The sequence below is a fragment of the Calidris pugnax genome, unplaced genomic scaffold (assembly GCF_001431845.1).
Source record: "Calidris pugnax isolate Ruff unplaced genomic scaffold, ASM143184v1 scaffold42, whole genome shotgun sequence".
Classification (NCBI taxonomy): domain Eukaryota; kingdom Metazoa; phylum Chordata; class Aves; order Charadriiformes; family Scolopacidae; genus Calidris; species Calidris pugnax.
This window is the reverse complement of record NW_015090920.1, coordinates 11,297,182-11,313,500: the sequence shown is the minus strand read 5'-3', so window position 1 is coordinate 11,313,500 and position 16,319 is coordinate 11,297,182. Positions and strand designations below refer to the sequence as shown.

Here is a 16,319-nt window from a genome sequence, read left to right as displayed (position 1 = left end):
CAATAAGTAGCAATGCTTATTGGTATCAAAATAGGTATCAAAATTGAGAGTATCAATATCTTTCCTATGCATAGAGACTTGCAAGTACACAACAAATGTGTAGCCAGTAATTATTTATTGGTTAGCACATTGAGAGGAACAACATTCTATCAGGCCAACCTGAAATGCAGGCACCACTTGTAATGCAAACATCTGATGAGTCTCTGCTGGTCAGTCAGGTGGAGGAGCATTGGCTTCTGCTGCTTCTTGGAGCAAACTGTTCCATGATCTTGCTGACTTTTGACTTACTTCTCTGGGGTTTTATACCTTTTCATGGCAGTATTCGTCTCTTGAGTTCTTGATTTACTGCTTCCAACTCAAAAATTACTTTAGTCTGCCTTTTTACTTCTTTTACTACTCCTTATCTTGCATTGTTTTAGCTTGCATATTCTCTCACAGCTCAACAATAATTTTACCACAAAGCTAAGCCAAAGTCATACCTCTGTGCGTTGCAGAACTGAGCCTCAGACCACAGAAATCTGAACTCCTGGGCCATGGGTCTGGGTTCAATTTACAGAGAAAAAATGGCAATGGCTCAGTATGTCAGAATTCCTGTTTAATTACACTGACTTGTTATATCCTGTAAGTTTAGCGGGGATGAACGTAGAATGGTCAGGCTTAGCAGATACCCCATTTTTAGACATAATGATGAATGAGTTTACAACTTGGAGAACCCCTTAGTGCTTTCGTGATGTGCACACATGAAATGATCAGCAGAATCTGATTCTTGTTCTTCTTGAGACAATCTAGGCCCATATACAGATATGAAGTTCACTTAGTCTCCAGCATCTGTATTTTATTACTCTATCTGAAAACATCTGTGTCCATACTGCTACAGACAATTGCTTTTCTTTCAAAGAAAAAATATCTGAGCCATGCAACTTTTTCTTCTAATTTTACTTTTCCTGCCACAGTCCTATATAACTTTCCTTCAGGTACTTTAATACTAAACAAACATCTTGGCTGTAGCCTTTTTTTCCCTTCCTAAATGGTTACTCCAAAGTCAGCAGGCTTTGTAATGTTCCTGAAAAGGTACTAGGTTATTAAATCAGGGGAAGCTTTTAAGAATAGAACTCTCATGGAAAACATGCTGTTTCTCTATCCTTTTCTTCCATATTAAGTGATTTCTGCCTCAAGTGTTTCTGCTGATCATCACAGGGTGCATATACATTAATGTGTTAGTTCAGAGAGGGGATGTCCTGGTGACATGAATCTTTCCATCCTCCTTCCTTTGCCTCACATTGTTTCGTTTTTCAAATTGTCTTAGAGAACACAAAATTAGTTCCTCTTAGGTTCAACTAAAACAAAAAGCAGGCTACAGGAGCATATTTGAAGTGCTTTAACTGCTACTGGTTGTTGAGCGCAGGAGACTGGGGTAGAGCTAGTATAATGTATCTCTGCTTCCCTCCACAAACAGCTGTACCACGGGGCTTTGGTTTCCAGCAACACCTATTTTGCTCTTCAGACTTGCTCTTATTGTGCTGTACAACTTGCTAATGAAAGTATAGCCACAATTATGCTGTACTTTCATCAACCTCCAAAAAAAGGATTTAAAGTGAGGTGGGAGTCCTAAAAATAGGCTTAAATATTAGCATTTTGGTGCTGTTTTCAACAGAATAGCATTTTAATAAATAACAGCCTACAAGCTCAGTTTAGACCTTACCATCATTAGTAAAGCCTACAGACAAATACAAGTTGTCAGCACAGTAATTTGGTGTCCTGTTCTTTAAAGAAGATGCTTAATATTTAGGATCTGTTTAATCCTGATGCTATCCAATGTCTGTGATGGAAGTTTAGTAGGGAATTCTATTGACACTTACCAGAGTGAAACAGAATTCAATTCTTTCATAGATCTTCTTTGCTGAGTTAAAAGAGTAGTAGATCTTATTTTCATCACTAAAAATAAATGCAAAGGACTCTAATCTGATTTGAGAGATCACATTTCTGAAGTGCAGGAGAGCTATCTCTTAATGATGGTGACTTTAATTGAACTGTACTTGTAAACCTGAATTTCACTCATTGGCATCACAGAACTCTGCAGAAAAGCCTTCCTCCTTAAAGTCTTATGCTGTTTGCTTTTACATGGTGGCTTTCCTTCTAAACTGCAGAAATACAGATAGCATAACTCCTGCCACAGCTCAAACCATGGCATGGATGCTTTTAAAAAAACACTTGCCATTGTGATTTTCCTCTGAATGTTTGTTAGTAAAGCCAATCAAATTAAACAAAAATTATTCCTGCCGCTTTCTGTCTGATTCTGCAGATTGCTTTTTACTATGGAGGTAGTCCTAAAGTATAAACCTCAATATTTACTGATAAATTGGTAAATTCCATTTACTTTACAGGTTCTCTTTAATTATTACAAGGTATAAAATAATTGACAAAATGCACTCGGAGAAATGTCAGCTTTATGATAAAATGGATAAGGCCACATCTGCATGATTTCTGTGAAGCGTTCCGCAAGTCTTATGTGACTGTTTTTTCCTGTGTAGCTTTGTTAATTGAGATCAGTGTATGGCTTTCCCTCCAGAAATGATTCCTGGGAGTGGAAGAAGAAAAGGCTTGACTGTCTTTGCATTGACTACTAGGTATTAGGTTGGACTATTACAACTCAGTGACATTTGAATTAGGAGTACAATTTAATGAACATGCTAGAAGTAGTGATCAGAAAATAACCCTAACCATTCTGCCAGGTGAGCCATCACTTTAAAGGAACTTTAAATCTCATCTGTGTAATACCATGAAAGGAAATCTGGACTTACAGGTTGTTTTGTAGCCATATTTGGAGAATGGAGGAAATGTAATGGAGAAAACAAGACAACTAACTGAGAAGTGAGGAAAAGCTAATGGTTGGTGGGCCGTTTGTTTCAGAGAAGCAGCTCTGTGTGGAACAGGGATACCTGTATACTTCTTAGAGGATGTTAATTTTAGTCTTGGACACCTTTTAGACTATTTAGAGAACCAGGTAGGTATGTAAATGGGTGTATTTAGTGTATAAGACATTTTTAAAAGCTAAATCTACAAACGGCTTGTGCTTCCTAAAATGGAGATTTGCAGGTATTATGTTGCATGCAGAGTTAAGGATCAGGTTGCTTCAGTGGCCATGTGCCTCCTGAAGAAATGAGCTGAAAATTGGAGTGTCCTGAGGCACAGATGCAGAAAAAGGCCTGTTTTGAGGAAGGTTAGTTGATTCGGAACAGCAGTTGGACTAGGAAGTCTCATGAAAGAGAGCTAGTGAGTGCTCTGGAAATGTACCAAAGATGCCTAAGAAAGAGAGAATACTTAAGCCTCTTCAATCCAAGCAAGCCTACACACACGAAGACTAAATATGGAGGGCTGAAACCCAACAGCTTGATGAATGTCTAGACAGCTGTTTTCAGACTGTGACGTGTTTATAACACCGAGCTGGCTGGAGAAGTCCAAATCTCATTCAGTCACAGGATACTTGCCCACTGTGAAAAGCAGCAAGGCTTCCTGGCACAAAAATTGCTTCAGAAAAAGGGTGCTCTTGCTCAACTAACTATGCTGTGTTTAGTAACCGGGGGACCACCAGTGTGATGCCTTTGCGTGGCCAACAGGGTCCAAGTGACTCCTGTCTCTTGCTGCTGTTGCAGCTGCCGGGAGTAACAGCTGCCAGGGATGGAAACAACATAAAGAATATCCATGAGGAACTGGAGAAGAGGAAATAAGAAGCATTGAAATGAAAGAAAAGGCACAAGATAGGTTCTTTTCAATTAATGGAAGAATTCTGATGAGGAAACTATATTGACGGAAGCAGAGTAACCTTTGAGGGAACATATCATTTGTTTTGGCAGGCAGATACAGCCTGTGATTTCTGGTGAAGAGATACTTTGAAAAGTGCTATTTGCTTTGACCCTGTAGGTTATAAATACATTAGTAAAATGCTGTTATGCTTTAGTTACCTATTTGTAGGAAGAGATGGCTCATCAGATTTTGGGTTCAAGCAAGTGCATTTTCCAGGAAAATTTGTATAGCCAGCTCCTGCTTTGAAGTAAGAAACTAAATTGCAGATTGTTTTCTTAGACAGTTGGAGCTTGGTATTGCTAATGAGCAATTTTCTCCTGAAAATGTTATTGCTGTGGTCTGTAACAATGCAATTCCCTAGTTCATCTACTGTTTTTGCTGTTTATCAGAGGACTTTTTGTTCATTCAAGAAAGTTTTAGTGTAATCATGGCATAGACTTGGACATTAAAGTAAAACTACTAAAAGGGTGTGGAGGACCTGGAGTGAAAGACATCAAGTGTTCTGCTTATTGACTTCTGTTCCATTTTCCTTTCAGTTGCATAAAATTTAAGTTTTTTGAGTCATTTGACCTTTAATTCAAAGTATGAAGGCTGGTATCAACAAGTATAGAATAATTGCTTTGACCTTGTATCATGGGGCAAATTTAACATTTCCAAGTATTCCAAGAAGATTCTAAAAATTATGTCCCAAAATTGGGGTAAAAGAAGATGGGGAGAGGCATTAACCCTCAATTTTATGCCTTTTTACTTTTAGAACTGCTACTGTAACACTAGAACAGATGAATTAGTCATTCCTAAGTCTGGCACCTAAAACAGTGAAGAATAACATTGCTTCTTCCTAGGAAATGCATCAGTCAGAAGTTCTTACATAGATGAAAAAAGGGGTAAAGTGTCAGGAAATGAGGACATTCCAAACTTCAGATCGTATGTTCTGCACATCCAGTAAGGGACAGTTTGTGGTTTATCATTTACCACAATAAGTATGTTCCTTTCTGGTTTGGGTGGGGTTTTTTTTGTTGGTTTTTTGGTTTGGTTTGGGGGCGGTAGGGGGTGTTAGGAGTAAGTGGGTGGGTTTTTTTGTGCAAGACAGGAGGACATGACCAGTACTCTTACAGTACAGGAAAAATGAATGGCAATAATCTTCTTTCTCAAAATCCAAATAGAGCTTCACAAATATCAGAAATTACCATCAGAAAACACCAGTTAATTTCTTTCATAGCAGCCTCTATGGTATTGAAAATACTGGACAAAATATGTTGTTGTTGTGGTTTTGCTTTGTTTTCAAGCAAAATAACATTCTATTCTTTTAACCACTTGAGAGATGAGTGTTGATTTTTCTTTTGCATTAATTTATACAAGAGGAAAATCAATTAGCAGAACAGCTTTATCCAAAAAGTTATTAACTTTGAGCTCACAATTGCCTCTAACAACATTTCATATAAAGAAAACAGATCAGTAAATATTATAGTCATTAATGTTAATCTGATATATTAAAACGACTAAACTATTTAGATGTTAGTTTTTATAAATTGTACTTTTTCTGGAAGACTCCACATATGAAGCTCAGAATGAATTTGCAGAAACCTGTGTGCTTTATCGCTATCTGTGGGCTTCTTCTGGTCTTATCATAATAAAAAGCCGCACTGGATTGTTCTGATTGTGATCTCAAGATTCCCCAAAGTTTGGGTTGCTTGCTCACTCATGCACATGTTTGTGAAGTTCTTCCCTTGGGGTTATCTCACTAATCTCGATGCAATAAAAGTCTCTCTATATTTTCCGCTGTGCTAGTATGAGCACAGCTTTCATGCTTTTATGATCATCTTCGCCATTAAAAGAAAAAGGAAATTGGGAGGACTTCTCTGAATGGAAAAGAAGCAAATTGCTGGTGACATAGCTATTGGTTGCCCTGGGAGTACTCACTGCATCCTTCAGTTTAATTTGCTTAATATATGTAATTAATTAAGCAACTACAAAGTGATAGAAATGTATTTGTGGATTCACTCTCTGTAAATTAGTGATAAACAATTTGATACTGCAGCATGTTAGTGCTTTCTTGGTGGGACTAATGATCTCTAATGCCTCAGCAGTCGTTCGTGGAGCTCATCGTGTTTACCTATTAAAATGAAGTCATTACATTCGGCTGCGGAAATCGTAGATGCTCTTGGTACTACCTGTATTTAGCTGTGAATTTCTGATCCTGAATAGGACCTGAATGTTTAGCTGAATCCTGGTGGACAGGACACTGTGTTATGAATAGATACTCTTGTAGCTCTAGAGGGTATTTGTAGCGACATGGAAGATTTGGCGGACGTATCAGCAGTTAATTCGGGGTGCTGAATTCAAATTCTACAACCTGAAATTTACAGCAACTATACAAGACAATTTTTTAAGTGGGACGTATTTTATGGGAGCCAAAGAATTAAGATGTCCTCTGCAGAACTTGACTTACAAACATTTGGGTATCTATGTGCGTTTCTGTGTAACGTCATTAGAAAACATAATGCTACTCAGGAGTGACTTCAGGGTTAAAATAAGTACCTTCAACAAAGGGGAAGAGTGGTCTCCTAAAGAGTGGAGATCATTTAAAATGCTTGGGCTGACTAGCTAGAACTTGTCTAGGGACAGCTTTAGTGTGTGCAGGTCCTATGCCCACATTGTGTGCAATTTGGGTAGCTACATATGCAGCTACTGAGTCTGCATGCACAAATGATACATTTTTTAATGTGAAAACCTGTAGAACAAAATTCAGAGGCTAAACTGAAAGAATTTTCAAAATTAGGCTCAAGACCAAGCCTTACTTTCCTGTACAGCATTCTTGCTGTTTTTCTTCCCTCAAACTATTTAAAGGAAGCTGATAATTTAGCTGGAGTTCAGGCACATGGTTATTAGTGGCATCTGTACCCAAGAGATAACAGTGACGTAACCTTAGTGCAAAGAAAAAAAAATTGCAACTTAACTTGTTTCTTGCAAAAGTTTTTTTCTTGAGGAAATTCATGTGGTTTGTTGTCACTGTCAAGCAGTATAACATACTTAGGAACTTCATCTCTTAGAAAATGTATTATTTGTTAATTTTGCAAGCTTGGCCTACATATACAGGAGTTTTTCCTGTATATGGAACAAAATGATTTCTCTATAGGGAAGTGTGAGCTGAATGTGCTGGTATTAATAATAGAGGTTAAAAATGCAAAAAAGTTAAGATATTTTAGTTGGTGTCCTATGTCTGTAGCACACCCAGCAAAGGTCTTATGCGAGTCTCAGACATAAAATATTAGCGTTGTTTAAAAAAAAAAAAAAAAGTCAAGCATTAAAGAGTTTTTTCCTGCATTTTTTTAAAGCAATATAGTCGGAACAAAATTAGTAAGTACAAAGATATGAGATATAATGATTTAGCCCAAAACTTTGGCGGAGATGTGTGTTCTTCATCTCTTTTATTAAAGTCGAGGCATTGTGCAACAGAGTACATACGAGTCATGAAGTGGGATGAGAACCAGCAGGCCCTTTGGCTCTCCAGCACCGTGTTGCGAAATTCAGCTCCGAGAAAGTAGAAGCATCTAACCAATAGGTAGCCCCAGACCGTCTCATCTGGCTTCACTGGGCTGAGACTGTAGCCATGACCTCGTTACGCAAACTGAAGCAGTTCAGATCATGCCAAAAAAATAAGAGCTGCAGAACTTCAAGGAATGTTGCAATCACGCAGGGAGGTACTAAGTAAGTTGAGACTATTCCAGAGCCGGACAAATGAGCAAGAATTTGCTGAACGACACTTTTCACCTTGGACATCAAAGCCCTTTGAACCTAGTCTCAGTAACCTAACGCAGTTTTGGCTTCCCTTGTGCTTAGTGCTCTCAGACCTGGCCTAAATTTTCACAGGGTTAAATGTGTGTATTCTTACTCTGTGACATGTAAACAGGATTGGGGTAGCAAACGCCTTGTGAAGTGTGATTCCTTTTGGTGCGTGTGCTGGAAATGGCATGCAGCTTTTAAACCCATCAACTAATTCCTTTTTTGATGTTCAGGTTGAGATGGTGGTCTTCAATCAGAGTACAACGTGTTGAGTTTGACACATCAGTTTATTAAAAAATATCATACAGTTTGAATGGCAATGGTTATATAGAATTATTTGTACTTATAAACTGTAGGCTCAGGAAAAATCCTAGCTGCGTGAAAATTAGTGGCATAAATACTCATTCCCAGTGAAAAGAGAATTTCAACTCATGCTTTTGGTTTCAGTGGCTGCTTACACACTGTAGGTATGTGGAAGGAATTTTTAAAATAAGACAAGTATCAGTGTCTTCTTCCCATAGGTGGGCTTGGGGATCTCCTGACTTTGAGATACTCCTGAAAACAAAGTGTGTATGTAGCAGAAAAGGATTTTGTGTGTATATTGAAGCTTGATTTTCTGGACTGCTATTTTTTCATGGAAAAATATAGAATTCAGGGTATTAGTGTATCTTTGGCAACTTAAAACTTTTAACCAGCTGATGTTGATTATGTGCTGAAGGGTAACCAGCTTAGGTAATGGGACTCCCTCACCGGGGACAGTATGTGACAGATGTACACATTTTCAAGACTTACTTGTTCTGTTCACATGAAATGACAGGGCTTAAGCAGTCGGTGATCTTGGTCTCTCATTACGTTGTCCGAGGTTTGGGACCTTTTTGCTGTCGCTGATTTCTTTCACTGAAATCAAACTCCTGCAAACAAGCTAACTAGGATGTCTGAGGCGTGTGTCAGGTACTACTGAGTGCACAATACTTGTGGTACTTTATTAAGGCAGTCATGAAAGATGCTTGATTTCCTTAAAAAGGTGGGGGAACCCCAAAGAATCCATAGGAACAGCTCTTTGAATTAAAGATCAACATGTAAAGGTAGAGCCAAATCATTGCTCTGTGCTCCAGCACCAGCATGTTGGGAGAAGAAAAATCCCTTTCCTCCTCTGTGCATCTGTCCAGCCTATCAGTCAATATGTGCTTTATTACAGATGTTATTGATCCAAAGCACTGCACCAGAGTGCCAGGACAAGTTGTACTCTGGCGCAGGGCTGTCTGCTGTGGGGCTGGCGTTCTTTCAGGCTTTCCTGAACTTATCTTCCGTAAACTCTTTTTTCCCCTTGTGCTGTGGCTGAAGACTCTGCCTGGCTCCCTTAAGCAGCTGGGCTCTTTTCCAGAAGAGATCTGAGACACTGTGGGCTCACCTTTAGCTTTGGCCGAGGGCAAAGATGCTGATATGGCTGGCTGAATATTTGAGAAGCCGAGTAGGCTGGAACTGTGGTTTTGGCAGTGATGCAGGGATACGTGTGCTCGCCGCAGGATGTGCCCGTTCCTCCTTTAGATACCAGATTACAGGCAGTTGGCACATTTACTTTGCCCCGGTATTCGCACTTCCATGTGGAGAAAGTAACCTGCCTCAGATTGTCAAAGAAACATAAACGTGCGATGGTTTAAAGGCACGGCCTGGATAAAAGAGAGAGAGAGACTCTTTTCTGACTTGTGCAATTTGAGGAGCAAACATAGATGTTTACCCTGTGCCAAAATCTGCCCACATAAGCAGATCAGATTTTTTTTTTTTTTTTTTTTAATGTTGTTCTGGAAGGTCAGAGACTATTTTGTTTGCTGCAGGTTTTTTTGCTTAGTGAAGCAAAGTTCACAAGAGCTAGAGTAATGATTTGATTTCCAAGTTTTCTTCGTTCTTCACTGTGTGCTTAGTTAAATATATCTGTGGCTGTCTCGGCTTTGAGCAATAGCAAAGAAGTTGTAGCTTCTAAATAAGCAATAAACTCCTTTGTTCATTTAAAAAAAACAACAACCCAGTAACTTCAGAACTGTTGTTCTAAATGGCATGAAATGACTCAAGGACAGTTTACACCCCGAGTGCTTGCATTACGTGCACTGACAATGTACGGTGCAGCTGTGTGAGGTTCTGCCTCTGAACATCTTCACTTCGTGTGCTAAGACTCTGCTACCTCCCGTGGCTCTGATTGCTCTCCTAGAGTTTGAAGCAGAAATGTGGGGTTAGACACATCCAGTGTGCAAATGCGGTGTTAAGGACAGTTGACCTTTTGTATTGTGTGTGTTTCAAACCACGCTGAAGGATTACGCTATTGTAATATGTTAGGGCTGAATCATGAGATTGAGCCTCTTCGCTTTCCCAGGGGCAGTTTTCATTTGTATCTCTTTGCCATTATGTCTCAATCTCTTATTTGCAAAATAGATAAGAATTCTCTACCTTATGATAAGGGCACTGCGGCTTTTTCTGATGTTTGTGAATTTTTTACTGGGTGTGTATTTCTGATAAGCTCACAGCAAAGTGGAAGCATAACAGTGTGGGCTGCATTGTTTTTGCTATGTATTCATGCCAGTCAGATACAGAGACAGACAGCTGGGGCTGCTGCAAGGTTATGTGGCCCGTTGATATGTGGAATAAACTGCCCTGCTTATCCCAATACCCCTCCTACCCTTTTTGGGACGAGAGTTGGAGGGAGGTTAGAGAAGGACTCTGCTTCCCCTGTTGTATAAAGGTCCTTTTGTCCTGGATGTTCTGAGCCTCTTGTTCCAAGGCCCGTTTGGTAGTGTTGAACCTCTCTCCATATATAGCTTATACATATATTCTATATATAGAATGGTGAAATGGAAGTACATGAGGCAGCTTTTATTACATTTATGCTGATTAAAACTTTCTAAACTGGTTTTTTTGGTGCTTGCTTATGCAGTGAAACTTATCAAAAAGCTCAGCAATCAATACTGCCAGAAGATAAAGACATTTACTTTTCTCAATCATTTCCTAAACACCGAATAACTTAATTTCTAAAACATAGAACTGGTAAAGTAAAATAGCTGAAGTAAACAACAGTTGCCTATTAGTTTGACTAGCATTTTCTTTATTTAGAATTGATGGCTTTTTTACACCCTTGTTGCCTTACACCTGTGTGCTATTGAGCTAAAGTTACTAATATTTGAAGTAGTTTTCATGACAATTGCATCTGAAATTGGTGGTTCTCTAGCTATTTAGGGAGAAAATTTGCCCTTTGTCAAAATAATGATTGATACATCCCCTAAGGGGGATATCAAGGGTGGAAACTGGTAAGCTGAGGAGAGGGAGTTATAGCTGTGGAGGATAAACAGAATATTTCCCCTGCACTGTAACCTAGGTCTGATTGTCCTGGATCTGTTTTCTGCCATGGAAGGTGTGTGATCTCTTGGCCCTTGTGGCAGACCTCAGTTTCATGGTCTGGAAACTGCTTTAAACTCAATGAACTGTGAGTCATCACGTTTGGAAGAGGCTGTCCCAGGACAGACCACAAATAGAAGCAACTCTGAGGGCAATTCCATAATGGACTGAGTGGAACCCAAAAGGGCCACATGGGAATTCACTTCCAAGGTTTCTGCTCTTTCCAGAAAAGTTATCACAAGATGCTCAGAGCAATTGCAACAGCTGATCATCTTTTTTTTTTTTTAAGTTTAATCTTTTTCTGACTCCTAAAGATCCAGACTTGAAGGTGCTTTATTTTTTTTTAAAGTCATTTTGGCACTGGGTTGTTACTGAAAAAAAAGGAATTGATTTTTGTTGTACTTCCCCGATAAACTGGTACTACTACTGCACTTTTAGCAACCAGTTATCAGGGCGCACTCTGCAATCAGAAAATCTGTAATCAGATTCTTTTGAACTCTTCTACGAGTCTTGTCACAGCACCTTTCTTTCACTCCGTGATTTCTGCCTGCACAAACACAATTTAATATTGAAGTTCATTTAGATTAGCCAGTGTAATGTTGCTTGATGAGCTGCCAGATAGGCACGTGTATATACTGCAACTGAGATTTGATCTGTGGCTGCTAAACTCTCACTTGCCTGAGGTTTTCACAATCCATTCTTCCTGTACTGAGGACATTACCTTGGCTGCTAATTACTTCTCTCATCATGTACAAAATTATGTTGTTTACCTTTAAGGTGATGCATCAGCTTCAGCCCACTTAACTGCAGACCTGCAAGTTAACTGCCTGCTTCTAGTCATTCCCTTGAGGTTCTGGTTCTACTGGTTTCCTGTCAGCTTGCACTTTTCAATTAGAAGGATTTGGAAACACTGTATTCCAGTAGCTGAACTTCTAGATTTTGGAACTTAGTGAATTGGATATACCTGTTCCCACTTCACCTTCAGATGAATATACAATGTCAGCGGTTGCATGTCTGGGCAATGATTGGGTTTGACTTGCAAAAATATTTGAAGATACCTATGTGCAAAATGTCATGGAGGTATACTTTGTACTGCGTTGTGTGCTATAGACTGGGCCAAAGGAGAGGATATAGTTTAATCATTAGAAACCTTGGACTGAGAGGCATGACTTTAGGTTTCTATTCTTGGTTTTAACGCTGACTTAACATGTGACTTGTGCAAGTGATTTAACCTTTGTATGCTCCTGCCTACCCACACAGAAAATGAATATTATAATCTCTGCTTCTCAGGTTTTGTCATTAACGAGACTACACCAGTCTCTCTGTTGCAACCACCCTGTTTGATAGCATGTTAAATATAAAGTTCAACTCTAAAGATTTGTTTTCATACCCCTTCATCCTCATCCCTTAATAGGACAGCTTCTACTTGCTGGGGCACTGGCTCGTACACCCAGTTAGTGACCTCTCACAGCCACATTTCAGTAAAACAAAGGAACTATAAACCAGAACGAGGCTTGTGAGCACAGGAGAAAGCACATCTTCAGAGTATGCTCTGTGAATCTGCAAATCACTCCCACAAGCAATCCTGGTGGCTGGAAACCTCAGCTTCAGAGTAAAAGGAAATACCACGTTACCCGAGCTTAGTCATTTTGACCTCCCTAATCCAGATACACCAAAATTCAGTGCTTGTAGATAAGAAGGAATAAAAAGCCAAAGCAACAATTAATTTTTTTGTGCATAATTTTGTTAAGTGTCATGTTGCTACAAATGATGTATTTGGATTAGGCAGAACTGTGACAACTGTGTTCCTCTACGGTCCACACGTAAGCCGTGTGAGCAAGTTTTATTTCTGCAGGAGTTAAAAATATTGCACTTACGCAATTTGTAAGTGGTATAGATTTACATATGCATGAGTCAAAAACTTTTTTTTTTTTTTCCCCTCACTCATGGGAGTAGACCAACTAGAGACAACATGGACCTCAACAGGATTTGGCCCAACTGCATCTGTCTTATCTCTCTGCAATACATACATTTCTCACAGGAGAAGTGAAAGCTCTCTGGAAGTCTATGGAAGATTAAGTACAAGCTGAAATCTTGACAGTGCTGGTTTGGATCCATACTGTGTTCCTCCCCTCGAGTTTCTAATCTTCAAAATAAAGAAGGGGAAAATGGAAGCAGTATTTCTTAAAAGTTGGAGCCAAAATAGCACCAGAACAGTTTTGAATTCTAAGTGATACTTGGGCTAAGTTTAACGGTGGGGAGACCCTCAACTGCATCAGCTCTGCTTTTGTGTGTGGAGATTCTGCAACAATTAGTGGAAAAGATTCCAAGTGTAAAAGGAGTATTATCAAATTAAAAATAAAAAAAAGAAAAGAAGTAAAAATATTTTATCAGACATTTCTGCAGTAACAGATTTCCACTAAAGACTGGGGAAAAAAGTGCTGAAAAGCCATATATTCTTTCCTTGGCTTTGTGCATTTGCTCAGAAATAACAGTCAAGAGGGAGACATTAAGAAACTATATAAACAATCAAAAAATCTAAATAAAATGTAATATGGAGTGACTATATCTGATGAAACAACTTGCTGAAGGGACCAGAAGTTCTGTGTGTCAGTCGAAAGCCTAACTCCAAGCCTGATACCTATTCTCTGAGTATTCCTGGAATGAGTGTTAATACTGATATAAAGATGATGGAGTGAGGCACAGAGTCTAATAACATTATTTATTATAAAAAAATGCCTGCTTTGCTCAGGGGATAAGTTTCTGTTAGAGATGAAGACTGAAATCCTGCCTTCTGACTCTACCTCCAGCAGAATTTTACCCATCACTTTGGAATGTGGAGGTAGCAGAAAACTACTGTGAGACCGTCTCTCGCATTTTGGATCCTGTTTATAGTCAGGCTGTAGTCAGATATTTAATGCAGAATTAAGATTTCTTTCTTTGCCCCAGGTGGCTTGCTTTTACCATCCTCTGTTTCGTTGGAGGCTGCCTGCCTGCTCCGGCAGGTTAAGCTGGCACTGAGTTTGTAGAGATGCAACTGAGGACCACTTGTGCAGCCCATTCTGGTGTCTGCCCCTGGTATTCTCAGGCAGGAGCCAGAACGGTGTCTTAAGCTGCTAAAGCTGATTCCGCAGTGAACAACTCATCACTTTATTTAGATCATTTGTAGATCCTTTTTTTTTCCACACTGTTTTATAGTAATGATGCCAGTGGCTTACTCTGGTATGCTCTATCATATTCTGGCCCATTTGACCATAGCTATATTAGTACACAGCTTTATCAAGAGCTGTAGTCTTGAAGGATGACACCTTTAATTTTCAAAAATAATGGAAAATGCAAAGAATTCTTCCAGCTACCAGCCCTTCAATTTTTCAACATTTCCTTTTAAAACATACAAGTAGAGTCTCAGTGATGCGGAGACAAAAGAGTATCTTCCGATTGTGTTACCTTCCTCATCAAACTGGACCGGCTGTTTCTCCAGCACAGAGGGCTCCCGGTTGTTGGGTTTTCCATAGTAAATCTAAATAGATAGCATTTTTGTTTGCTACTTTCTAAAACACAGCCCACCATTTTGCAAACACTCATGTTCTGTTTCTATATGTATGGCCTTGCATGCCTTCCAAGAGAAATGCCTCCTAAAATACAAGGTGTAACTTAAACTTGGCTGTATGTGCGAAGGAAAACTAATTGAAGAAAAACAAAAATATTGCCTCAAATCCAAGGAGTTTGAGGCAGGAAAGTTTCTATCATTCCTCTTTAAAAATGAGAGCGCATTCACATTTAAGGATTCCTCAGAAGCCAGTTCTGAGTTTTCTTGGAAAGAATTCAGAAAAGTGGGACAGACAGTGATTCTTCAGTCTTTTACAATGGATAATATTAAAAAGCATTCATCCAGTAGAGGTGTGTACCTCTGTAGCGTAAATGCCAACTGACTATAGCTTTGTTAATCTTGATTACTTTTTATGGACTTCTGAGAGGATCCCTGAGCTCCCAAGGGGCCTGCAGACCATGGAGTGAAAAAACTGTGACCTAATCCGTTCCGGGGTTTATACCATTGCTCAGCAGCGGGCACGTGCTGTTCAGATAATACACATCAACAAAGTCTCCCGTCACCGGCTCCTTTGGGCAGTACTGAAAAGTACTCCTTGGAGCAGGTTCCTGGAAGCTCAGGGGTAAGAGGATGGGTGTCTGAGTACAACCCTGGCAATAAGTGGACTATTGAGATGATCTGGTGTGTGGCACGGGCGATGCCAGGTGCCTGATGGCTGTCCCATGAATGGGACAGAGCTAAGGCCCCGATCCTGGGAATATGAATGGCAGCAGTGGAGCTACTTCTAATTAGATTGCTGATGGGTGCAAAGCTGCTCCGTTAGGTATCCTGACAGGTCGGGATGCCAAGGTCAGTTGCGGGAGAATGGGGAGAATGTGTGTATTTTCTCATTGTCACGTAGATGAAAACAAGAGGAATCGAAGTCTCTAAAGGCTCTAAAATCTGAAGATGCTTCAGGGTGTTCCATGAATAAAACCATGCTGAAAAAATATCGGGGGGGTGGGAGATATTCTTGTAGTAAAGTACAACTTTTTAGGATGTGCAGCAAGGTAAGTACTATTTCATTATGGAGCGGGTAGGTGGGGGAGATGGCAGGAGAAACGGCTCGGTTTGCAGGGATGAGTAATGACCCAATTCCTCTGTTGAACTAAGGTGTGATTCTTTGGCAGACGAACATTGCTGTGGAGGCTGCATTAATTTGTATTTGCATACTATGGGGATTACTTGCCACGGATCGCCTTAATTCTGTGTCTGAGATTATGCTGAATCTTCTCCACGGTGTTTATTACCTCATGCTGTATTTGCCGAGGAATTCTGCTCAAAAGGGGGAGTTCTCCTTCGCTCAGGGAGCGCAGGTGCACGGTGTGAGGTAGAGCCTTTTATGTGGAAAAGAAAGAAATCTGCGTTCAAACATACTTTATTTTTTTGGATAATGGCAAGTTTAGTGTGTAATTTGGTGCCAATTTAAGCTAATTTCGTTTCCTGCTAGAAAGATGTGAACCAGAACCCCCAGTATGTGTTAGCCCTTTCTAGCCTTTGAGAAGTATCAAAGTTGGGGAGCTGGAGGGGTAACGCCGGGCGCTGGGAATGGGGTTCCTGCCGTTTTATTCTTGCCCTGGCAATTAGGCGCTGTGCGTGTGGCCACCGCATTTAACTCTTGCGTGCCTCAGTTTCTCTCCTTGGAAAAAAAATTAATAAAATAGTGAATTACGCAGAGGGAGCCTGTGCGGCGTTGCCCTGCCTGCTTGTCAGAAATTTTTGGGGGAGAGAAGCGTGCGTTGTGGGGGGGGGGGGGGGG

General features: G+C 40.0%; 1 protein-coding gene across 2 annotated transcripts in view; it reads left to right on the top strand.

The window, feature by feature from the left end:
• The first annotated feature begins 5,658 nt into the window (after positions 1–5,658).
• Positions 5,659–16,319, top strand: part of JADE1 (jade family PHD finger 1) — a 56,948-nt gene continuing 46,287 nt past the window's right edge. Inside the window, exon 1 of one of the 2 annotated variants that reach the window (XM_014949948.1) lies at positions 5,659–5,755. In XM_014949948.1, coding sequence (XP_014805434.1) covers positions 5,668–5,755 — 88 coding nt within the window. In that variant the 5' untranslated portion in view covers positions 5,659–5,667. Of the gene's footprint in view, positions 5,756–7,469; positions 7,513–16,319 lie in introns of those variants that run through there. The other variant, XM_014949949.1, reaches the window with a different exon arrangement.